General features: G+C 52.9%; 1 protein-coding gene across 1 annotated transcript in view; it reads left to right on the top strand.

The window, feature by feature from the left end:
• Window positions 1–25,902, top strand: part of ANO2 (anoctamin 2) — a 314,636-nt gene that overhangs the window by 90,512 nt on the left and 198,222 nt on the right. The window contains exons 7-9 of the mRNA XM_024733224.1: window positions 1,737–1,792; window positions 2,923–2,964; window positions 8,725–8,789. Of these exons, the coding sequence (XP_024588992.1) occupies window positions 1,737–1,792; window positions 2,923–2,964; window positions 8,725–8,789 (163 nt within the window). The remainder of the gene's footprint in view (window positions 1–1,736; window positions 1,793–2,922; window positions 2,965–8,724; window positions 8,790–25,902) is intronic.

Below are 25,902 nucleotides of genomic sequence, written 5' to 3'. Positions count from 1 at the left end.
CCTCCACCCAGTTATTTCTGATGTTTTATGTGCATGCCGAGGAGGAGACGTAAAATCAGGAAAGGACTGGCCCTTGGGTGACGCCGCAGCCCTGAAATCTCAGCTCTCAACTCACTGGAAGAGTGGCCGCTTCTGCCAGGCGCCCCTGCAGCCTCCTGAGGGCCTCTGCTCCCACGTGGGCCCCTGGCCAGCCGTTCTGGCATCCCAGGGGAATAGGGGCCATGGTTTGAGGAAGAGGAGGCTGATGGAGGGAGGAGGATTGTTTGAGAACCTCTGAGGCTCCGGGCACGCGATGGGGCACTGACTGGGTGCGGGAGGTGGAAAACCATGAGTTTTCACGAGTCGCTGTCATCTAGCTTTGTCACGCAGCCTGGCCCGTCTCTCCAGGCTCGTTTGCAAATGCAGATTACTTAGCATTTGGATGTCATGGGTGTTTCCCTCCAAAATCAAATTTCTCCTCTTCACACTACTGTCTACAGCGTCTCAGGAAAGAATGGTTCAGGGCAGAAAGCGTGCTTGAGATGAGGGAAATCATTGTGTATCAGAGACCCCGCCCCCTGCCGGCCCCCTGCCCCCCACTGAATGTGCATCCCCGCAGGCAGGGTCCTCTAGCTGATGAGATATGATCCCTTCCATCTGGGAGCCAGCGACCCAGGGCAGACTGTCCGGAGTGACGGAACATACCGGGCATGTTATAGTCTCTGAATCCAAACATGAATGAAATGAGGGAATAGTAGTGGCTCTGTGCTGAACAGAAGCTTCTCTGTGGTGAGTATATTGGAGTTACAGGGATGGAGCCACTCCTTCACGTAACATCTGTTAAGTAGGGTCTGCTGTGTGTGCCCAGTGCTGTGGAATACTGTCGGGATTAAAAAAAAATGGATCCCCTGTTACGCGGTGTTCCAACTTTGTGGTCTCAGGACCTCTTTACACCTTTAAAAATTATCGAGAGCGCCTACAGGGCTTTCATCTAGGTGCGTTATACTGATCAATATTTGTTATATTTGAAGTTAAAATTGAGAAAAGTTTAAAGTACAAGGATACGCAAGCCCACATTCCATTAGCTGTCCGGGGATGATGTCATCACAGGTTACAGAACTCCACTGTAGGCTCGTGAGAGAATAGGAGTATAAAAGCAAACAGTGTCTTAGTACTACTATAAAAATAGTCTGACCTTATGAACCCCCTGAAAGGGTCATGGGGACACCTGGGGTTCCCCAGGTCACACTGCCCTAGGGATCTAATGGTCCAGGCAGGTCAGTCGTGGACCATAATGCACGCTGCCTTGTGAAGGAACAGGGAGGGGCCGGAAGTGAGTTCAGATGAAGTGCGGTGGGATGCTCTGACGGACATGTTTATTGATTATAATCCCTGTGGTCATTCCTGTGCCGGTCACTGAACACAGATACTCTCAGCGCACGGCTGTGGCCATGGAGGCGGTGGTGGTGAGGGTTCCGGGACCAGAGGGACCTGAGTGTACGAGGACAGGACGGACGTGACGTTTGAGAGAGCGTATCTGCTATTTAATCATAACTTTGCATTTGGGAAATGAAAAAGTACTGTTCTTGTGCTGAGAAGTCAAGCCCGAAAGGAACTTCTCGATCGGGAGGAACTGGAGGGGTAGGCGTTCTCAGCTGAGTGGTGGGGCTGGGGGAATTAGTATTTATCAGAAGACCAAGGTCAAGTTGAGAAACCCCTGCCCTACAGTTACCGTTTTCATCTTCCTTCTTCTGCAGGTATTAATTCTCTGATAGCAAATAATATCTACGAGGCTGCCTACCCCCTGCACGACGTGAGTACCGCCTCCATCAGTCAGCAGGGTGAACACTGCAGGCGACGTGGTGGTGGATATACGGGCGGGGAGGCAGGAGGGAATGACGCTGCTGAACCGCCTGGGCTGGCTCCGGACCACTTGTGAATGAAAATAATCCCCAGTTGATTTTTGCCGGTTGTCTCAAACTGTTTCCGTTATTTCCCCGATGGCAGAACGAACTGGTTTTTGTCTGGGCTTCCCCGCACTCCCTGCCTTGATTTTGGGGGAAGGTGTGAGAAGACAGATAACGGCGTGTGGAGGGTTAAAGGGAGATGGGGAAGGTGGGTGGATAGCGGGGAGCGCAAGTTCCAGACCTGGATAATAACGCAGGCTGGACCGTCAGGCCCTCAAATGACTGAAAGTGATATTTTATACGTGATAGCTTTGTGTGGAAGTGAAATTCCTCATCCTATGCGAGGATGTATTAAGTGTCAGATCTTTTTTCTATCTGGACAAATTTTAAGGATGTCTCTCAAAATCCCTTATACTGTTGTTTGGTTAAGAAAACAGAGAGACTGTAATTAAAGCTTTTCTTGGCTGCGAGGAATGTTATAAACATCCTATGACATCATGCAGTGATATCCTTCAAGATGGTTCGTGAGGAACTGAGCTGGCCCGTGAACTCGGTGCCCCCAGGCTGCCCTGTCCACCCCATCGGTCGCTTTAGCATCTACCCCGCAGCGGTACCAAGTGAGACCCCTGGGGTGGGGACCCCTGAGTGCCCGCAGGAATTTCCCAGGTGACCGTTTCTCCTCGCCAGCATCCTTGCTGTGAGCACACGCGTATTGAGGTTCTGCCGGGTATGGCCAGGGCGCAGGGGTGTTTTCCTGATGTGCTAGTCCGTTTCCAGGTCGGGCTCTGCTGTTGCATTTGCTGTGAGGAGGTGCAGGGGGGTCTCTGAGGCCTGTAAGGGGAGCTGCCCTGGGTGAGAAGCTGCCCACAGGAAACACAGCAGGTGCTGGTGACCAAGGAAGTAGACCGGTGTCTCCTTACGTGTCATGCTCTTCACCTTCCTTAAATGGGAATGAAAGAAAGGGATAACGTTAGAAAATTTCAAAGAAAACCCTGTCTCTGTTTTTGATCATTCCATTGGCTTTCTCCTCCTACAGGGTGAATATGATAGCCCAGGGGATGACGTGAATGACAGAAAGGTAAGCCAGCCTGATGCTGCGCTCGAGGACCACGCGGGGGTGGGGGGCTGCGTAGACGTGTCCTGCGTGTTCTGTTTACTGCTTATCTATTCCCAGCTGTTCTTCCACAGCTCGCTGTCCCCAGGCGTTTGGAAATGTGAGGGCATTTCTGGTTGTTGACGTGACTGTGTATGGGGGTGCTGTTGACCTTTAGTGCCTGGTGGACCAGTGATGCCAACCATCCTGAAATACATCCCACAGTCACACACAGAGGCAGTATCCCTGCCCCTGATGACAAGAGAGCTTTGGCTGAGAAACACTGAGCATCCAGATCCCTTCATTGATAGATGGGGAAACTGAGGCACAGAACGATGGCGCACCTTGCCCATGATGACACTGCTACCATAAACAGAGAAGGGGCTAGTGCCCCTCTGACCCTCAAATCTAGTGTTCCTGCTAAAAATATACCAGTATCCATGCCGTTATGGCTTGTTTGGGGAGGGTCGCCCTTAAGTTACTCTTATCCTCTCTGTCGAGGCAGACAGGTAGGGTACAGCCATTCCCAAATGATAGATGAGAAACCTGCATATTCCGGGTGGCTAGAAATAGGTTATATTTAAAGGAGGGAAAAGGGTCCCTTTGGAGGATCCCCCCTATGCCGGTCACAGCTCCTGCCTGGACAGCTCTTGTCCCCAGCCCTCCATCTAGATCCTGTTTCTTCTGTTTCCTGGTACTGTAGGAGCATGGGTACCACCCTTCCCACCACAGCACGATGCTCTGAGCATCACCCAGCCTCTTTAGTGGGGGCTGCCCGTCTGGCCATCGCCCTCCTGCCATCCTCCCAGCCAGGTCCCCCAGCCTTCAGCGACTCTGGTGAACAGACGAGGGTGGGCGAGGATGGGCGAGGGTGGGCGGGATGAGGAATAGGAGCCCGTGTACCCCCTCTCCCCACCCCCACTCTGCTGTCTGGAAAATCATTCATCCCCCAAGTTGCTTTTGAGCAACCTTCTTTTTATCCAGCCTATTAGTCCCTGTTATGAAGTGTTAAGTATTAAAAACATAAAAAGGTCTTTTCCAGAAATACTGCTGTGATTGCTTACATATGTCCCCTGCTCTGCCTGCCCAGGGAATCTGCTGTAGTTTTTCCATCTTTTAACCTCATCTGTTTTCTATCTGATGCTAATAGTCTCAGTGGTGTTTAATTTCCTGAAAAGTCCCGGATCAGATTTAAAGGAAAAGGAGGAAGCCTTTCTCCCCACATCTCACCTCCCTGGCCCCAGCCATTTTCTGTCCTCCTACTTTTTCTTGTCACATTACTCCCCTTTAAAGAGCGATCACCACCTACTGCCCACCTAAGTGACCCCCTGCTGGGTGGGTGGTAACCCTCAGCCCCTCAAGGTAGAACACTTTACAGGAACATTGCAGAGATCAGGAGCACACAGTACTCCTGGGAAAACTCAGCCAGCCCCCGGTTACCTGCACAGAGGCAGAGAGAAGCAAATTGTAGACCATCCAAAATATATGTACCTTTGCCTGGAATGATATTATATTATCGTTAACAGTAAAACCTTTTAACAAAACGTTTCCCTCCCAGGAATTGTTTCGCTTTGGCAGTGCTGCCTCCTCCCAGTGCACACCCCAAAGGATGGAATGGGTAGAATCTGGCAGGCAGAGAGAGGCCAGCCAGGACAGAGCTGCATCTTGGTGGTGGCTCGGTGAAGGTGGACGAGTGTCTTTGGAAGACAAGCAACCCATTCCTTGTGGCTTTTCCTTGGGCTTGCCAGCCAGTCCTGGCCTCCTTGTTTTCCTCTGCCGGGGTCGTGGTTAGGGAAATAACGTTTGCTGTGATGGGAAATAAGAGAAACCAGGAGTGAGAGTGAAAGCTTTTTTCTGTCCATTTGGCTTGGGAAGCGGATACCCAGCACGGCAAGGAGACTGGTTCCGACGTCCATGAAATGATTGTCCCGTCAGGACTAAAACCCTGGTGTCCAAATTCCAGCCAGTGCCACCACCAGGTGGACACGGTCTTTCATGTATGGCAAGGGGACCTCTCACTGCCGTGCTGGCTTCCTTCCTAGCGCTTCAGAGGCATATGGGTGGGACCTAAAAGGTATCTTGAAAGAACCAGCCGAAATCTCTGTATATGTGCAGCACATTTATTCGTATGTGTTACATCGTAAGAGTCTAGTGTTCTTCCAGAGGGCTGCGGGAAGGATTTTGGTTGGGTGCAAGGAGAACCCTTGAAGTTGGTGCTGGAGGAGGTGGAGAAGGGTTGAGAACTGATGGGAGATCGCCCCCTGGGGGCCTTTAGGGGTGATCCGCCCATCCTGCCCGTACCTGGGGTTCGCCTCCTCCTTCCCTGTGATTTGTGGCTGTTCGGGGGATGTGCCTCGTAGGCAGAGAGCCATCTCCTTCCCCGCAGCTCGCCTAGTGCGGCCTGCAGTCTCGATGACTCAGCCCCCTCCCAGAGGGTAATTCACGAGGGGCTCCCTCCCTCTGGAGAGCAGGGGTTTCTTGCCTTTCTAGAGAGCTGGGCTGCGAGGGTGTGGATGGGCCCCTCCCACTGCCAGCAGCCACCTCATTCCACATCCGCCAGACTTACCTGCTTTCCTCAGGCATCCCAGGGGAGGGACTGTCCCCATCTTCCAGGGGCTGACTGAGCCCTACCAGCTCCCCGTGGCTTCCCTGCCCACTTACAGGGAACCCGAAGCGCAACCTGGAAGATACTCATCTTAAACTTCAGAAACTTCAGCGGTTTCTAAACCCTTGGTCCTGAATTTGCCAGCTTTTGCAGGTGATTATCTCCTCTAGTGGGCAGTTAAAAAGTCAGTCTTGTCTTTCTGACGGGAAAGGTACTTTTCTTCTTGGTTTCACTTGAGGACTAGTTTTCCCATCCTGCACAACTCCCATTTTACCCATGGGGAAGTGACCTGCCAAAAACCCAACAGGTCATTGCAGGATCCGGAGGTAGAATTCCACCCTCTCCCATCCTGGTCCACCCTGTCCCATCAATGCCTCTGAGCCGGCTACAGCTGGCGTCCTTCTGTCTGTCCCAGGTCCGGCTGCTCTCTGAGGAGCTTGTGGCCTCAGGGAGGGCCCCGAGTCTCGTGCATCTTGCCGTTCTCTGGCATTGCAGATGGTTTTAACAGTTGAGTTCTTTATTAGTCCCATGAAATACTTAAGCCAACTGACCGATGTGACCCTAGGAAGCCGACCTGGCCTCCTGTATGCTCTGATCCATCAGATGGTGTGGTCCCCTTGTTGCTTCCTGCCCTAAAGGTTTGGGGTCAGACCCACATGCTTGGAATTACATCTGAGGCCTCCGAAATAAGGCTCTGTGAGAAGGAGCTGCAGAGCCTCCTGGCTCTGTTCGCAGGCTTGGCCAGTAGGTGAAGAGGACATGGCATAACTCTGAGGGAGAGAGTGTATTTGCTAGGAGCTCATTAGAAAGTTCTAGACTCTGCAGGTTTAAAGGGACTGTTGCAGGTTACCCTGGTTGTCCTCTTGCACTTGACGCACACAGGCTCATCCCTGTTGACTGCTGGTCTGTCCCAGGACCCTGTAACCCGGGGCTTAGCCCGATCCACCTGGTCTCGAACTGTGTGATTAAACATTTGTAGAGACAGGGAAGGGTCTACAGCACCCTCCCTCGCCTGCAGAGCTGTGCGAGCTGGCCTGGCAGAGCCACATGGGCGGTGTGCAGGCATCCTTGCATCACCTTCCAGGTTTGGAGCCCTGGAGCTCCAGCTCTTCCAGGGGTTGCCTGGTGATCTCCTCTGCTCTGTCCATCTGGCCCGTCTGGAACCACTCTTGTCAAGGTCAACCATGGGTCACTGGGTCCAAGGTCACTTCTTGGTTCTCCTCCAGCCTGACCCATCAGCCGTATTTGACCCAGATGCTCACCTTCTTCCCTTGGGATCCCATGGTCCCTCGGCCTCCAGGAGACCACCCACTTCTAGTTCGGTGCCGTGTCACCATTGTTCCTCTGGCGCTTCTGCTGCTCTTCATCATCCCCTTGACCTCTGAACGGGGGAGCACCCAGGGTCCTGGCGTCACGCCTCTTCTCTACCTCTCTCTTTGACAGTTGCATCCATAACTTGATGACTTTACAAATCATGTCTTCTCTGACTCTGGACTCTCCTTTGAACTCCAGACTTTTTCTTTTATTTTGCGGTACGCGGGCCTCTCACTGCTGTGGCCTCTCCCGTTGCGGAGCACAGGCTCCAGACGCGCAGGCTCAGCGGCCATGGCTCACAGGCCCAGCCACTCCGCGGCATGTGAGATCTTCCCGGACCGGGGCACGAACCCGCGTCCCCTGCATCGGCAGGTGGACTCTCAACCACTGCGCCACCAGGGAAGCCCCCCCCCCCCAAGTCCTTTCTAACTGGGGTTATGTCCCAAGATTCTCCCCTTGCTCAGCGCCAGCCTTCCGGCTTCCCTCTTCGTCCTAGGACGCGCCCGTTCCTCTAGGCCCTGGCACAGAAAGAGTGTTCTTCTAGCTGCAACATAACCACCCACTTCCTTCAGGTCTCAGCCCAAATGTCACCTCCTCAGAGAGGCCCTCCCTTGCCATCCTTTTCTTTTTTTTTTTTTAATACCTATCAATAATTACTTTATCTTTTAAATTATTTTATTTTATTTTTTATCTTTTAAAAAATTTTATTGGAGTACAGTTGATTTACAATGTTGTGTTAGTTTCAGGTGTACAGCAAAGTGAATCTGTTATACATATACACATATCCACTCTTTTTTAGCTTCTTTTCCCGTATAGGTCATTACGGAGTATTGAGTAGAGGTCCCTGTGCTATACTGTAGGTCCTTATTAGTCATCTATTTTATATATAGTAGTGTGTATTTGTCAATCCCAACCTCCCAGTTTATCCCTCCCCACTTTCCCCCTTGGTAACCGTAAGTTTGCTTTCTACATCGGTGACTCTATTTCTGTTTTGTCAAGGAGTTCATTTGTACCATTTTTTTAGATTCCACGTATGAGTGATATCATATGATATTTGTCTTTCTCTGTCTGACCTACTTCACTCAGCGTGACAATCTCTAGGTCCATCCATGTCCCTGCAAAATGGCATTATTTTGTTCTTTTTATGGCCGAGTAACGTTCCACTGTATATATGCACCACATCTTCTTTATCCATTCCTCCATCGATGGACATTTAGGTTGTCTCCGTGCCTTGGCTCTTGTAAATAGTGTTCCCTTGTCATCCTGTCTAAAATAGCACCCTACCCCCCTCTTCATATTCTACTCCCTACCTTGATTTATTTTTCTCCGTGACATTTATAAGTTAATATTTGTCTCTGCACACAAGGGGTAATAAGCCCCATGATGGCAGTGACTGTGTCTGGTTTACTGCTTTATCCAGTGTCTGGACAGGGCCTGGCACAAGGTGGATATTCAGTCAGTACTTATTAAACGAGTGAATAAATGAACGCCAGGGCTCATCTGGCTGGACTCAGCAAGGCGAGGGAGTGAAGAGCGAGGGGTTTTGCTTGGTAGGTGCAGCACACCCAGAGTGTGATGAAGATCACCTTTATTACTGGGGGAGGACAAGTCAGCTTCTACAGCCTCCTGCCTTTGGAGTCTCCCTGTGGATATCTCATGGGAATTCTCCTGGAAGCTGGGCTTTGGGGATTCAATTTGGACTTGCCAGGATGGCTTTGGTGGGGAGGGGTGTGTGTCAAATGTTGACTTGCTAAAGCTGAATAACGAAAGGTGAATAGTTGTCTGCTGTACCTATAATCTGGTTCCCTGTTTTTTTTTTTGTTTAGCTGCTGTATCAAGAATGGGCACGCTATGGGGTGTTTTATAAGTTTCAGCCTATTGACCTCATCAGGTAAGATGTGGGAGGGGACTTTTGGGAGGACCCAAAAGGTCTCTGCCAACTGTCTTGGCTCCTGGAAGTGTGTTGGCCGAGCAGAGGGCTTGGCTGTTCTAGGCTGTGACGCCCCTGCTCTGTGTCCTACAGGTGGGGAGCCAGCTCCTGGGTTGGGGAGGGCAGTGGCAGCTGTGGGGCGGCAGGTAATGTAGACGGATGTTCCGTGACTTGCCTCTTGGGGTCTTCAGCACTGTGGTCTCTCCCTGCCTGCTCTTGTGGGGAGAGGAGTGAGTAGAGTTCTCTCTTTTATTATTGTCCCTCAAATTTGCCTAGAGAAGAACGTGGGTGAAGCAGATCCTTGGGTCATTCCCAAGTAGCCACAGTATTGACCAAGAGAAGGGAAGACCCGGCACATTGTATAAGGGCTAAGCCAGCTGGTCTGCGTGGAAATGCAGGCTTTTTATGGCTTCTCCAGAAAATTGGAAGGGAGAAGAGAACTGGGTCCTAAACCTCTCCCTTCAGCGCTGCTCCTAAAATGGTGCCCTATTGCCTTGGGAATTTCCCCAGTTTCTACAGAACATGGGTGGAAAGCTTTTTGAAAGAACATTCTAGAAGGCAGTAGGTCTGACTAGCCTCAAGTGGGTTCAGGGCTCTAGGAACTCCATGGGCTGTTGAAACCCCACCTCTCTCCCAGCTGGCATGTTGGGAGGACCCCTGTGCAGTGGGGGACCACTGGGCTGAGTGGGGTCTGGAGACTGGGGTCTTGCCCAGGCTTGGCCACTAGGGGCGATTGTTGCTCTGGTCAAGTCGCGTCCCCTCTTTGGTCTTCGGCATCCTGGTTTTCCGAAACTGGGAGCCTGAGCTAGGGCTCTACGGGGGAAATTTGATAGAGCACGCTTATTTGGAAACTATGGGGACCCTCGGCCCTGTGCCTGACATAGTGGACTCGCTGCCACTCAGTCACCTGTGGCTCACTTTAATGAGCTAATTCATCAGCCAGCAAACTCAGAGAGTGTTCCGGGCTGCTCGCCCTGGGCTGGGACGGCGAGAGGGGTGGCCGCCAGAAGGATCAAGTCCAGAGGGAGGGATTCCAGCTTCTTCTTGGAAGAAGACAGCAGGCTGGGAGTCACAGTTTGGGCAGGCTCACCTCCCACGCAGAGATGGGACGGCCCTCCCAGGGAACTGGGAGCTCAGTTGGACAGCAGGTGTTTGTTCCAGCTGAAGACCGTTAGCCGAGGGGCTGGGGTCGGGGAGCGAGGCCACAAATGCCGGTGACCGAGGTTCCCTCACCCTGCACGCACCTCCCGTCCCCTGGCGGCCTTTTGTGAGGTGCGGCCACCTAGACTGTTCTCTGGGCCACACCAGGGCTGCTTCCTCCGTGCCTGGTGGGCTTTGATCATCCTCTCTGCCTCTCTGGTGGCCACCCACGCTGTCGCCTGTTTTATCCAACTATTCACTCCTTTTGAAAAAATACGATGCCAGAAAATAAAAATTCTCCCTCCCGGAGAGCCCCACGTTTTCCTCTGGAGACTTCGGGTGACCGGCCGCCAGCTAAGTGGGCGACGGCTCCAGCGTGCCCTCCGTTTCAGCCACCGGAGCAGCCTCACCTGCGGGGGAAGAGGTGCCTTTGGAGCAGATCCTGGCTCTGGGGTCTGGCGGTTCCCGAGGACGCAGAGCCCAAAGCTGTCCAGACGGGTGCAGTGTGCTGTGGGGCTGGGGGCTGTCCACTGCCGCTTCCTCACCTGCTGCACAGTGCCAGTGGCCTGGATGTGGGGCTCGGACGCGCCTGGAGCCTCGGGCATCTTTCAGACACTGGCTGGAGGGGAGGGGATGGGACACAGGTAGTATGGGGGCTGTAGTGGGGGACTGTGACCTACCCAGAGGGGTGAGGAACTTACTCTGCTGGAGAGAGAGGAGGGGACTGTAGTGGGGAGAGAGGGAAGGGACAGAGGCGTTGGGGGCATAGGTGGGTAGCAGAGGCAGGGAAGCCAAGAGCAGGCAGCTGGAGAGGAAACTGGGGTGGCGGGTGTGGGTCTCCCCGCACTCAGCTGGCTCCCCCTAAGCTCGTGTGTCCACGTCACCTCCTTCCTCTCCGCCATCTGCCAGTCCCCGGTCTGACCCCAGCTCCTGTGGGTGTGTCTTCAGCGCCACTTCCCTCTGCTGCCGCTTCTTCTCCATCCTTCCTGCCTTCACCTGTCGGGACCTAGTGGCCCACAGGGCCCAGCCTGAGGCCACCCTGACCCTGTGGTTCCATCGCGGCTCATGCCGTGAACTGCGCCCTCTTGGTGCTCACGTAGGAACTGCGCCCATGTGGTCAGTGCTGAAGCATCCACAGAGGCAGGGGGGTCCAAGTTGAAGGTAAGCCCTGCAAAGGCCCAGCCGAGGTGTTTCCCGCCCGTTGCCTTGGGCCCCCAGCTCCTCATTGGCAGCACTGAGCGCTGCTTCTCTCCCGGTGCCCACGGTTTGGAACATTCGAAAGCACGGAGCAGCTGAGAGCCCAGCAGGGTGGGAGATCCGTTGGCATGTAAAGCTACCCTTCCCCTTCCGCAACCCTTCAAGCCTAAACTTGAGATTTAGGGTTCGAGGCTCCTTTCCCAGGTGTGTAAAGTGGACAGAGGGGGAGCAAGATGCCCCTTCCCGGGGCTTCCCTGGTGGCGCAGTGGTTGAGAGTCCGCCTGCCGATGCAGGGGACGCGTTACCAAAAAAAAAAAAAAAAAAAAGATGCCCCTTCCCTGCACCCCATGCCCCTCCCCCAGCAGCTGCATGGGCATCCGGGCCAGCAGGCTGCACTGTGAGATTGCTGATGGCGCTCCCAGACCAGCAGAGCTCTCCACCCTGAGTCATACCCTTGCTCTAGAAACCTCGGGGCCTGCAGGCCTGAGTGGAGTGTGTGTGTGTGTGTGTATGTGAGTTGCCTGGGAAGCTCCCCAGGGAGGTATCCAGTAGCGACCCCCCTCACAGAAGAATCTTCTGGGAACTCCGAGCCCGAAGCACTTGTGCCCTGGAAGAAACAAGGTGTGTGTTGGAGCCAGTGGGGGAAATGAGGTTTTAGCTGGAGGGAAATGGCCCTACTAGTCCCTTGGGGCTACATGAGTGTCCCTGCAGGCAGAGGAGTAAGTTTCTGCCTGCACGGCCCTGGGTTACTTCCCTGACATCCCAGGAGGGAAATGGCCTTCATTTTCTGGGGAACCCGGGAGGCTGAGCCTTTTGGCTTGACTAATACGGGGTGATCCTGTATTAGCGCCCTGCCCTGTCTTTTCACTAAAATGAACATCTGCTCACGGGCAGATTTTCTTAGCTGGGAGGTTTTGATGTGGATGAGATAAAACGACAGGCTTTGAACATCTGAGTTAGATTTAGCTACTAACTGTACTTTGCTGAAGCTGAGATGCAAAATTGTATTTTAAAGCATCTGCCGCTGACTGCCTGTGACCGCGTGTGGAGGAGAGGCGCCCAGAAGTCCACCGGGCTCGGGGGATGTGTAGCTGTGGACTCTGGGGAATGGGCCAAGGGCATCGTACACGGGCAGCATCCACTGTGTCAAGTCGGGATTACAGTTTAGAGAGGGATACATGGCTCTTCCTTGTTCCCTCCTCTTTCAGGGATGCCATTTCCCAAGGGAGGCTTCCTAAGATCAGGCCCTGGGTATGAAACCCATCCCTGTGGCAGGTCTGGAGTCCTCTCAGAAATGTCCTACTTCCTCAATGACCTAACAGTGGTATCTATGCCATTTCAAGAGCCTTTGGGCATCATCTGTGGACAGCAAGAGTGGCACTGTGCCTCCACCTTGCTACACGTCTCTACCATCCTAGACTTCCAGCCCTCTCCAGCCCCACCAGTGGAGAGCCCATCCAGGACCTCGGCATCACAGGAATTGGCTTTTCCTCCTCCTGATAAAAGGCAGAGGTGCTTGTTCTTGCCAGAATTCCCCAGAAAGGCCACTAGGAGGTTGCGTGATTGGATCCATCCCTCTGTGTCTCTGAGCCCCACTTCTAACCTCCTGAAACGCGACGCATCCACGTCCCTCCAGGAGGGAGACGGAGGAAGCCACATCCTTAAGAGGCTTCTCAGCAGGCCAGGCTCAGGACGGACTGGCTGCAGCTGGTTTAGGGGAGGGAATGGAGAGGAAAAAACGTTGATCAACCTGCGATGAGTTATTTCCTGAGCCCTGCTGCCTCCTCCTTGATCCTTCCCTGGGATTTATAAAGGCAGTTCAGCTCAATGCAGTAAACATTCACTGATGCTCACAGTGAGCAGATCTCTGGAGGCACGGCGAGACGTAGGGTGGAGTCTGCGTCCTTATGGATCTAGCAGTTACACAGGGAGACAGACCCGTGGGAGGCAGGATGAATTGAGGGCTTTTCAGGACTGTCATATATAAGTACTAAACATGATAGGCTGGGACAATAGATGGAGAGTTGTTGCTACTAGCAGAATAAGGGAAGACTTCCTAGAAGAGGTGGTGCTGGAATTGGAAACATTGCTTTCTGAAAGGCTGAGGTTAAAGGTCCTGAATGTGTCTTTGTCACCAGCCTGGGCTGCCCTGAATATGGACTTGTGGAGCCTGGTGTCGACGGCCAGAAATCACAGTGCCCCAAAGCCAGGTCCCTCCTGACTGCCAGTCGGGAGAGGTCAAGTCAAGAACTTGACTTGCAGATCTCGCCCCACCTGCATGGACTCTGTGCCAACCTGGCCCGTGTCCCTGGCTCTGACCTGTAAGTTAGCAGAGCATTCAGGCTTGGAAGGAGATGAGGCTGGACCCAAGAGAGGAAGCCAAGGAGAGGTGACGTGTGGGACTAGCACCTTGGTATCTGCAGGTCTCATCCTTTGAAGTATTGGATTTAGCAGGGAAACGTTATGCAGGCTGGAAAGAAGTCACGTCTCATGGGCCTGAAGAAGATTTTTCCTTTACCTCTGAGGGCGTAGGAACATAGTAGACAGAGAAAAATAGACAGTAGCTGGTTGAGGCGAGGCAGAAACAGGGATGGCGATGTTCCGTGCAGTTATATTCTGGCCCGTTTTACAGACTGGGGAGTAAGTCAGGCTGTTTATAAAACGTGAGGTGTCCCACTCTCCTTTCTCTCCCGCCTCCCTGCAGAGTGCCACTCCCCGCCAGGTCTGCACCCTCTAGAGGAGAGGAGTCGGCCTGGGGCTGCCAGTGGACCAGGAATTGAATACGGTGCCTCCAGCTCTAGTCCGAGGCTGCACCCAAAGGCCGTCCTGGTCCCCTGAGGGTGGCCTCCCTGGCTTCCACGGCTGTTGGCTCTTGGTTCAGATCAAACTGAATCTTCCTTCCTGGAGTATCAGCCGTATGGTACTTGGTGGCTCCCACGGCACCAGGAGGCTGCACGCGTATCCCCGTGGCCTCCCACGGTTGCACGGCCAGAGCTGGGACGGGGTGAGGGTCTGGTTTCCCAGCTCACTGCCTCCTTGACTCCCTTATGTCACGTCCTATTTCCCAAGGGGAAGGGAAGCTGATACTAGCCTGAAAATATGTGACAAAGCTGTAATTTCCTATCCCCTTGGACCTTGTGTGCAGTTATCCAGGACGCCTGGGACCAAACCATGGCATCACAGAGGTGGGAGGAGCTTAGAGGCTGGCTGACCTCAGTGCCCCGCCATGGAAAGGGGAATTGAAGACCTCCTCTCCCCGCATATTGATCGAGCAGATGCCCAGCCTCTGCATGATTTTTCTTGTAATTGGGGAGACGCCTGGCCTCGGGGGCAGCTTGTCTGTCTGCTGGACATTTTTAGCCACTAGAAATGGTCCTGGAGCCAGAGCAAGAACTCTGCTGATTTCCCTCTGTTTCAGTCCTGTTCTGAACAAGAGCATTCTATTGTGTAGGCCAGCCTTTAATTAGTTGAAAATAGCTCTTGCGTCCCTAACAGTTCTGCACGCATGACCGCCTGGCCTCGCTGTGTGTCCTCCTGTAATGCGGGCTCTTCTAACAGCCTCATTGTCGTGATCGTCCTCTTTGGGACCCACTGGCCTGGGAAAGTCAGAGCAGGGCCCTCCTGCACGCACACCTCACCTGTTATAGTTAAGCTGACACCTGTTTGCACTGACCACATGTGAGACACTGGTGCTGGGGGATAGAGATGAATTAAGCATGACCCCGTTCTCCAGGAGCTCAAGCTCAAAGTCAAATCCCCAAGCGTGTAGGTGACCACGTGGCTTTTCTGGGAGATGGAGGGACAGACTGATGGAGAAAATTTTCAAAGAGTAACTGTGAGGCTATAGAAAAACAGGGTATAGAGAAGATCATGGGGGTGGGGGGAAGCTGACCCCCAGACCAGTCATCTGTGATGAGGGGGCTCAGGGCTATCAGCTGTGCCTCGGGCAGAGATTTTTGGGGGGTGACTCTGACTCTTTCTGGAAACATCTGTTGACGCATGGCAGCACCCACAGACCCCTGAAAATCTCAGAAAACATTTTAGGGTCACATCACTTAGGGATTTACCAAATCGTGGCAAAACCTCATGTGTCCAAGTCAGGTTATCCTGCCTAGAGAAAAACCAGCCAGGCTAGAACTGTTTCAGGGAAGGGAAAGAAATGTGATCAAAAATGTAGAGAGGCAGCCATATGAAGACAGACTTAAACAAATAAGAGCTCCCACTCTAGGAAGAAGTGGAGACGGAGTGAGGCTGCACTTGTTAATTTAGGAGATGGATAGGGTGACTGTCCACGTGTTTATCAAGCCCCTAGGCACCTGCCTAGGGACATTCCTCTAGACTGAGAGCAGTGGGTTAAGGATGAGAAGAACTTGGTTTGGGCTCCAGCCTTGATTCCAAGTGATATAATACTGGGGCAAGCCGTTCTCTCTCAAGCCTCCGTTTCCTCAGCTGTGAAATGGGCATCATAACACCTGTCCTACCTTCCCCACAGTATTATTGCGAGGATTACGATATAGTTGTGCAAAGAGCGTGGTGATGGACACAGGTCTGGTTAGGTAGAGTTGTTATTTATCTGCTCCCTGGGGGAAGTTATACTATTCCCTAAACGAGCAGAATTTTATATAGTTCTTTAGTTTGTCTTGACAAATATTGTATAATCATAAGACTATTTTTTTAACGTCTTTATTGGGGTATAATTGCTTTACAGTGGTGTGTTAGTTTCTGCTGTATAACAAAGTGAATCAGCTATACGTATACATATATCCCCATATCCCCTCTCTCTTGCGTCTCCCTCCCACCCTCTCTATCCCACGCCTCCAGGCGGTCACAAAGCACCGAGCTGATCTCCCTGTGCTATGCGGCTGCTTCCCGCTAGCTATCTATTCTACATTTGGTAGTGTATATATGTCCACGCCACTCTCTCACTTCAAGACTGTGTTTTTTTCAAATTGTAAACCGATGTACTGTATTCACGTTGCATGTGTGTGCTCTGTGCCTCCTAGCGACCCTGCCAAGTGGATGTTCTTACCTCCGTGTTACGGGGGTGAGGGGGTGGGGTGCTGAGCTCAGGGAGATAGGAGCTTCCCGAAGCCACAAGCCAGCCCACCTGGGATTTAAACCCAGGCCTGTCTGACTCCAGAAACCGTGTGTTTGTCCTCGTACCACATGGCTGAAGGTGACCCAGAGCGTCGTCCAGCCAGACGTTGGGCAAGCTGGGTTTCCAGATACCTAGCGCTAATCCCTTTGATTAGCATCCTCTGAGGGGCAGCTGGCGTGGTCTGTGGAGGGGGGAGGGGGGCTCACTGACCAGATCACCCCCTGCTCTGCGATGGGCCATCCTCGTGAACACCCCTGTCTCAGCAGGAGTGACGTGTCACTCGCAAGAGCTGTTGGTTAGGGGGCCCCCGAATGCCATGTTTTGGTTTCTCATTTCTGCTTTCCAGAATCTTTCTTTTCCCCGACTTCTTCCATGTCATCAGGTTGTAAGCTGTCACTTCTTGCTTTTGTCAACCGAGTAGGTTCCTCCCCGACTTCAGTTCGCTGCTCCGTCGCAGCTTTAGTAACCGGACCCCTGAGCAGGTAGCATTGTGCGCCAGGTACGCCTCTTCCACAGCCTGTCCCGGAGTCTGCCTCCCGGCAGGTGTGGGATCTTGTGGAGGCTCTGCCTTTGTCATGGAAATGTCTTCCTGGTGTTTCCCAGTGAGAGTGAAATGGTGTTTCCAAGATGGGACCAGAGTCAGTGTGGTAAGGCAGGTGGCTTTGCCGAGAAGAGCTGCATTTTGTCCCTCTTGCTTGTTTTGGGAGGTCACAAGAAATCCAGGCCAGAGCTCAGAGTCTGTTGACACAAGAGTCGATCCCTACATCAAGGGTCTACTGGATGCCAAGCTCTGTCGTGGGTGTGGCGTCAAAGCGAAAAGAAGGGGGAAAGCAGGAAGCTTGAAGTGTAACAGTGGGATCCCAGGTGCTCACAGTAGATCTGATGGAAGCTGCAGAGGTAAAGTGGTACCCAACGGGGAACCTGGGCACAGAGCTGTGCGTAGACGGGCTGGGGGCAAGGTGGTGGGCAAGGGGATGGGCCAGAGGTTCTGAAGGGGTTTGTGACTAGCTTTAGCGTGGTTGATGAGAGAAAGATGAGACTTACAGGACAGGCGAGTTTTGAGCAGAAAGTAGAGATCTGAAGGAAGAAGGAAGTGTGGTTGGGAGATTTACAAGAGTCAGGTTGAAGTATTCTTGGTCAGGAAATGCTGACGGAAGTGGAGGCTCAAGAACAGGTTGAGGCTGCAGACAGCTGACAGGAGAGCCCTGGGGCTACGGGAAGTGGTTGGAGGAGGTATCTGAGACGGTGCAGGGGGAGGAAAGCCTAGACAAAGGGGCCGTGGTGATGGGGAGCAAAAGGAGATGCCGTCAAGTGGTTTCTCTGGGATTTAGGTGGCAAAACAGAGCTTTCGGGGGTTCAGGACTTGTGCGCTCCTAGCTGTGAGGTGAGAATGGCCCGTCTCACTCACCCACTCTTGGGAAACTTTGGGCAAGTCATTCAGCCCTTTGGATCTGGTGCACATCCTCTTGCTGAGAGAGAGAAAGAGAGGAATCTTTGCGTCTCCTCCACAAACCCTCTAGGCTGTGATGGCAGCTGCCATCTGTCTGTGGGAAGCAGGACCTCAGGTGGATCCGAGGGGCTGATCTCGCCCTAGAAGGAAGGAGGGGACTGGCCGGGGGATAGGTCACCATGGACACGGCCCGACTCTTTGATCCCCCTGAGCCACTGTTTCACCGCCTGTCTCTGGAACCCCTGAGCTCCCCATTCCTGCTAACGATATTCTGCTGAGTGATGTTCTCCACCCACGCCACATGGGTATGTGACCAACATAAACAGAAGACGTCTTGACACATTGAATAACATCGTTGCAACACACGTTACAACAGCGACCGCAAGATCTCTCCATTTAATTAGCTGGGCATGCCCAGGCGCTTCGCATAGACGTATGCCTCTGTTTCAGGAACGGAAAACCACAGCATTTTGTGGGTTTGGAAGTCACAGACATGAGCAAGAAAAAGACAAAACAAAAAGCTTCAAGATCGCTGCCTGGGAGACTGCTGTCCTCCAGTACCTTCTTGGGATTTGCTCAAGGTAGTCAAAGGTGTGGGTAGTTGGGTAACTGCCAGGGATGGCTGTCTGCCCTGGCAGAGTGGCTGACTCTGATGTGGAGAGGTTGTGACCCTCAGCCCGCATCGCCCAGCCCATTCCAGGGCCTCAGGAAGCCCTCCTTGAGGGCTCAGGACTCAGGGCTGGTGCCTCAGCCCTGTCGGTTTCTTTCATAAAATCCGTGTTAACTGAACACAGGAGAGACAGAGATGAGATTGGAGGACTGGGACCTTGAACTTTTTATTTGGAATTGTAGTCTGGAGGAGGGTAAGGGCAATGGCTTAGTTTCCAGCAGTTACCAGTTCTGACAACATGGCAGTATTTCCTTAGGCTGACACGCAGCCCAATCGTCAGCCTTCGGGCGGACAGGCAAGCCGCTCCTTCTCCAAGCTTCCCCCCGGCCTGTTTCCCCTTCCTGTCAAATCCTAGGGGGATCACGCTGCCCCCCTCCCCCCACCATGGACACCCTAACACTTCTCTGAAGGTTTAACCCTGGGGGTGAGGTTAAGCCCTCTGATGGTCCAGCAGCCAGCTGGAAGCATCTCTCAGGGACATCATGAAAGAAAGAGGAGAGTCCCCAAACTCAGACCTCTCACCGTCCAGCTGGGAGAAGACTCAGTGTTTTGGGAGAGATTTAAGAGAATGGATAATTCAGTTCCCTTTGATGCGGTATATTTATTGGGCATCTCTGCTGTGTTTGTTTTATTTGTGTTTTTGGTTTCAGGTGCTAGAGTTAAAGTGAAGAAAAAGACAGATGTGGACTTAGATAACTTACCTAATCACCTTGGGTGATTAGATGATTTACCATCTAACCTAGGACGCTCTTGAGAGTGAAAGGGAGCATTATTAATAGCCATGCTGAGTATACTAGTCAGCTACTGTCAAAATAACACTGCATAACAAACCACCCCCAGATCTACAGCTTACAACACCGGTTGTTTATTTTTCTTGCTCAAGTGTCTGTAGGTTGAGTGGAAAAGGTCTGCTTCAGGCTGAGGGTCGGCTGGGCTTGGCTCTAGGCTTCAGACTGTGTTCAGGTCTCCACAGGTCTGCATGCTCTCCATAGATCAGAAGCCACCTGGGCGTGGTCCTCTCATGGTGAGTCACAAGAGCCCAAGGAAAAGCAGGGAAACACACACACACACACACACACACACGGTGCCTCTTAAGGCATCGTTGGCATCCCATCCTCTAGGGCTCCACTGGCCAAAGCAGTCGTATGGCTGAGCACAAATCCATGTTTCTGGAAAGTACACTCTTTCTTAAGGGGAGAGGAGTCGGTATTTGCCGAACGCCCATGTAACCTGCCCCAGTGAGACAACAGGTATAAACCAGGACCGTTCCGGAAATATGTGGACCTGTGGTCCACCCTTGTCTGGTCTCGTGGAGCTTATGAGCTAGCAGGAAAGACAGATTATGTCTAGTTTTTTATTATTATTTTTATTGTTTTAAAATTTTTATTGGACTATAGTTGATTTACAATGATGTGTTAGTTTCAGGTGTATAGCAAAGTGATATATAAAACTGAATATATCAATATATATATTCTCTTTCAGAATCTTTTCCCTTACAGATTATTACAAGGTATTGAGTGTAGCTCCCTGTGCTGTACAGTAGGTCCTTGTTGTTTATTTTATATATAGTAGTGTGTATACGTTAATTCCAAACTCCTTATTTATGCCAGTAATGTATAGTTAATAGTGAGTGTGACATGGGTTACACTAGCAGATATGGGGTGTCATGGGCAATCCGACCTCATTGGAGAAGGCCAGCTGAGGAAGTGGCATTTAAATGAAGATTTGGTGCATGAGTGAGAGCCAGGCAGAGATGAGCAGGATAACGACAGTAGCTCACGGCCCGTGGTACCTCCTGTGTGCCAGGCGCTGTCTAAGCCCCGTGCGCGTGCTAACTCACAGCGACCCTTTGAGACATACTGTCACCCTCAGTTTACGGATGAGCAGTTCAGACACAAAGAGGGTGTTAAGTCACCCGCCGTCACACAGCTAGTGGGTAAGGAAGAGGTGAGGTTTGAACTCCTAAGTCTGGCTCCAGAGTCAGTTCTCTTTGCCACAGGGCATGCTGCCCACAACAGAAAGAGGGGGCCTGGGGTGCCTGGTGTTAGGTCAGCAGTGGGGGGAGTAATGGGGGCCAGGCTGGGGCGAAGCAGGGACCAGGCCCTGGAGGATCTTTCCGAAACCACAGGCCAGCCCATCTGAGATTCAAACCCAGGCCTGTCTGACTCCAGAAACGATGTGTTTTCCCTGGTACCACGTGGCTGAAGGTGACACAGAGCTCCGTTCATTCGTGGGCCGTTTGAAGATTTGGGGCTTTATCCTAAGGAAAAGAGCCTGTCCTTGAAGGGTTTGGCTTATGCGGGTGTAGATGTGTGGACGGCACTGATGTGGGCCGGTTGCTTTACTTTGAAAGGACCTGAGGCTCCTCTGTGTGGGCGCTAGAAAGGACCCGAGATATTGTATGTTTTGTGCCAAACAGGATGGAGGGAGGGTGGGGAGTGTGGGGAGAGGAACAGCTTCTCCTCCCGGACGCCCTCTGTCCTTGTGCGAGGACTTGGTGGGCATTCTGGGGAGTGGGAGTCCAGTCTTCTTATCCTCCACGTCCCAGCTGACCCGCAGGTTTCACTAGGTGGTATCAGTGCATGGGAACTGTCTCTCCCCACTCACCAGCGGGGATGTCTTCGTGGGTGTGATGGTGACCACAGCGGACACAGCACTTATCCCACGCTCACCGGGTACCCATGTCACCTCGCCTGATCTGGTCTAATCTTCGCGGCGACCCTGTGAACTTGGCACAATCATTGTCCCCCGTTTTCAAGATGAGGACACAGCAGTGCAGAGAAGATAAGTCACTAGCTGCAAATCTCAGGCAGGACCATTCCAGAGTCCATTACTTTAACCACTTCGCTGCACTTTGAGGGAGGAAACAGTGCTGGTGAGACACATGGGCTGCTTCTCAAATGGGGCCCCAAGGCAGAGGGTGGGGGTAGTGGATGGATGTGGTCAGGTGCCCAGATGGGGTGGTAAAGGGTTTCTAGGATCTTTTAGAATAAAACAGATCTGGTTCCTTAAGGAGGGTGTTGCCGTAGATCGTGGGGACTTAAGAATTTTAGCTCTGGGGATCCTTGAAAACCATTCTCTTATTTTATTAAAAAAAAAAAATCCTCTAGCAGAAGTAACAAGGCGGAGGGACGGAGGTATCATGTCTGAGGCCACTTCCAAGTAAGGAATCTTTAATATGTAACTTGCTGACTTTTAATAGAGACGGCAGTGAGCTAGGAGGTGGGAGGACGTGTGAGATTAGAGGTGGCGATGCTCCAGGCAGGTAGATTACCTGCTGCCTTCCTCACCTAACAAGGGGGTTGGGCCAGGTAATCTGTAACATCCCTTCCGGGGCTAACTTTCTAGGCTGTACGGGATACCGTCGCAAGCCTGAAGCTGGTCTTGGGGCAAGACCCAAGGTTTCCCCGGGGAGCAAGTTGAATTTGGGGTTGGAACCCAGGAGTCTGGACCCCAGCCCTGGACTCCGTCCACTGGACTCGCCCCCTCTTAGGGGCACCCCTGTACCCACATCCCTGGATTCCTCTCTTCTCTCCATTAACCTCTCCCCCTTCCACGCAACCCATCTCTGGTTTCTTTTGCCTTTCCAGCTTTGATCACATCTGGAGCATTTTGTAGAGTTGATGAGTGTGTGTTTTCCTGTTGGGACACATGGTGTCTATCAGAGACACTTAAGAAGCCCGGATGAGTGGAAGAGTCTGCGTGGCATCTCAAGGGCTGCTGGCCTGGTGGGTGGATGGCAGCTGTGTGGCAGGGGACCTGGCATGAGGGCCAGCTGACTCTCGGGAAGGCCCAGAGGCCCGGCCTGGGGCCTGCTGTTCCACATGGCTGTGAGCTGTCCTAGTGGGTTGGTGCCTGCATGTATGTGTGTGTGTGTGTGTGTGTGTGTGTGTGTGTAAAGGCCTGGAAGGGCCCCTCTGCCTTGTGGCTATGGGATGCTGCCTTCAGTGCTTTGCTCTCCATGGTAACCAGGAACATAAGCCAAGTGTGTGTCCCCTCCAGGGCGACAGTGGGTGACGGATGTGCTATGGGGCTGAGAGGCAGCGCCGTGCTGTCTGTGAAAGGTGACGATAATTTCCAGTGAGCCGCCTGGCTGGACCAGTGAGTGTGAGCGTGAGCGTGGATGAGATGCAGAGTGGGCTTCCCAGAGGGAAGGAGCTGGGGACGTGCCTTCCCCAGGCCCCAAGATCAGACCTCCCTTTGCCGTGTGTTACCTGTTCCCTTGGTGTTGGCCTTTAATCCCCGTAGTCCCGGGCGTGGGCGGGAGGGAGTGGGCGTGATTCTACGTGGGTGAGGATGCTCTCGGCAGGAAGAGTGGTGGTGGAGGAAGGAGACAGACTTTATGAAGGTGATTCTCAAGGACTGAGGTCCCACTTGCCCTCCTTTTCTTCTCTTTCTCCCTGTTATGGGTGGAGGGGTAGTGGGTGCGCCCAGCCAACGCTGCTTACCTTCTGTTTGGAGCCTGACCCCCGGCTCCCCCGAGGCTGTCTCCTCCACCCTCCCCACACCCCCCGAGGTTCTCATCTCCAGGCTTCGTGGCTCTGTGCAGCCCCCTCGACCTCCGCGCTCCCCTTGAACTTTCTCCTTCTCTCCCCCGATAACCCTCGCATTTTATTTATCCCTTTTCCTTCCCTCTCCTTTCCTTACCCAGCCCCTCCAGCTCTGTACACTCCTCGTGAGGTCTTCCAGATCTGGGGGCAAGGGACCCCCGGCTGGGAGTTCATAGGCCCGGGGTGGGGAGTGCTGGGGCCTGCCCCGCCGAGTTCAGCCAGCCAGCTTGTAAATGCGCCTGTAGGTCTAACAGCGCAGCCCCGTCTGTCCACGGCTTGAACTAAAATGCAGACGCCCCTGGACTCGGTTGGGAACGTAAACAGCTAGTGGGTTGAGGACTTCAAGCAGCGGGCAAACGTGGCAGGAGAGAGGCCAGGTGCAGGCTGGCCTGGGTGGATTTTCTCACGGGTGTTTCTCCAGGCTCCCCGACTTCTTGGATTCTAGGCTCCAGAGCGCTTCTCTCGGGCAGCAGGTCCGGGAGTGAGGCTCCTCCTTGATTGTATGGGGACAGAGGAGAGCAGATGTTCTAGTCTTTCTTCCGTTTAATGTGTCCTGCTCAGGGAGAGGCCTTAGGAAGAGGGTGGAGAGAGAGCTGAGGGTGTGGCCTGGGGCGGCACCCTGGGACATCTGACACTGGGACTCTGGTTGGGGCTCAGAGTCCAGGAGTTGGAGCCCGAGCTCAGCCGGCAGGGCGGCCCCTCCCGTGGGGCTGGGGGCAGGCAGCCATGTGCTGGGACCTCTGCTTGTTCATCCATTCCCTGGTCATTCAGGGGACTCAGTGCTTCAGCAAACACCTGTACTGTGGCAGGAGCCGTCCAGGCAGTGGTGCTGAGAAGCCCTGGCCCTCAAGAAGCTTATAGTCAACCTGGAGGAAAGACAGGTCAGCGGGTGCCTCCAGAAGCATGATGACCGCTCAGACGGAAGGTATGCAGGGGCCTCGGGGAGGGACAAAAGAGGGGCTCCCTCATCAGGCAGGGGAGACCTCCTGGAAGATGCAAGGACGGAGCTGAAGTTTGAATAAGGACTTGATGTAAAATGGGTGTAGAAGAGGGGGCTGGGCATCCCGGGCCGGGAGACCAGCATGAATTGAGGCAGGAAGTGGGGGAAAAGGCAGCATCCTTCAGGGGCCTCCAGGAGCTGAGCCTGGCTGCAATGAAGAGCATTTGTGGTTGGTGGGGGGGAGGTCGAAGGCAGGGAAGGCAGGCAGGTATCCGATCATCAGCCTTAACCTCTGAAGCTCAAGTGATGTGGAAGGACTTGAAGTGGGAAACTGGGGCGGTCAGACTTGAAGAATGTTATTTGAGGGATCGAGAAGGCTCCCCTAACTGCTTTTGCCAGGAGTGTGCCACAGCTAGGGCGAAGCAAGGCCTCGTGGAAACGGGACGTAGTGTCGGTGGGTCTCCAGTGGAGCGAGGGTGTCAGGGTGAGAGAAGGAACAGAGCTGGGCGACGAGACCTCAGATGAGGAAACTGAAGCTCAGGGAAGACAGGAGCCCGAGGACACGCAGACAGTCAGCTCTGAGCGAGAGCTCAGCGGGAGCCGTGACCCCGCAGCCCTGCTCTGGGGTGGCTGTCTTCTGCATTTTCAGCACCTGTTACCTGTGGGAAACGCAGGAGGACCTTTCATGGGTCGTTTCTGCAAAATCCACGCACACACTGCAGCTCACCATCACCCTGGCCTTCCGCCCCGATGCTTTCTAAGAGCTGGGTTTACCCGATTGTGCTTCGTCCCCTTCTGTTCCCAGTCCCCCTGGGGGTGGAGATTCTGAAGAAGAAAGGCAGCGCTGATTGGCTAGCATCCATCAAGGGGGCTGTGTCACAGGGTCTCGTCACAGGCTTCGGGTCTTTGAGAATGGGAGGCACATGTCAGATTTTCCATTGGTACACAGTTACCTTGAAAGAGAACAGAATCTGGGACTTCCCTGGCGGTCCAGTGGTTAAGGCTTCACGCTTCCGCTGCAGGGGGTGCGGGTTCAATCCCTGGTCAGGGAACTAAGATCCGGCATGCCATGCAGCCAAAAAAAAAAAAAAAAAAAGAGAACGGAATCAAGATTCAAAGTGTTCTTGACAAGAGGGAGCCTTGAGTCCACACCAACGGGTTGAAATGCAGCAGTGGTGGCCGTGAAGCCTGTAAATACAGGACAGGACCGAGGGGATCTGATTTGGCGGGCGACGGTGTGTGTGCGAGAGAGATGGAGGCGGCAGTGGAAGGTTGGCCACAGCTAAACGTGAGCTCTCAGTGTGTTGCCAAACGTGAACTTGTCTGACCCTGAAGTAGTGAACTCATGGGGTATGGGCTGTTGGTAATTATGGGGTCACCGTCCTTGAGTCCACCGTGGACGATGTGCTCAATTCTGGTGCCCCATTTAAAGAGGTGCATTGACACTGGAGAAGATTCATGACTGTTGCAAACAGGTGGCCCTAGGGAAGGTTTCAGCCGATAGACATTAAAAAATTTTTGGGCCACTATGTCTGTGAGTCTGTTTCTGTTTTGTAGATAGGTTCATCTGTGCCATATCTTAGATTCCACACGTAAGTGATATTATACGGTATCCGTCTGTCTCTGTCTGACTTACTTAGTATGACAATCTCTAGGTCCACCCATGTTGCTTCAAATGGCATCATTTCGTTCGTTTTTAGGGCTGAGTAGTATTTGTGGTTGCCAGTGGGAAAGGGGGGTGCGGGAGGGATGGATTGGGAGCTTGGGGTTAGTAGATGCAAACTATTAATATGTATATTATAGAATGGATAAACAATAAGGTCCTACTGTATAGCACAGGGAGCCATATTCAATATCCTGGGATAAACCATCATGGAAAAGAGTATAAAAAAGAATGTATATACGTGTAAAAAATTTTTTTTTGGACCAGAAGATTTTTTTCAAAAACATTAAATGTGAATATTTTCAGTTGGAACCTACGTTCTCTCGTTCCCCACAGCTCGCAACATCCCCTGTTGTCTTATGTCCG

Source organism: Neophocaena asiaeorientalis, unplaced genomic scaffold (genome assembly GCF_003031525.2).
Source record: "Neophocaena asiaeorientalis asiaeorientalis breed wild unplaced genomic scaffold, Neophocaena_asiaeorientalis_V1.1 scaffold150, whole genome shotgun sequence".
NCBI lineage: Eukaryota > Metazoa > Chordata > Mammalia > Artiodactyla > Phocoenidae > Neophocaena > Neophocaena asiaeorientalis.
Note: the sequence above shows the minus strand (reverse complement) of the source record. Positions and strands in the feature narration are given on the sequence as shown.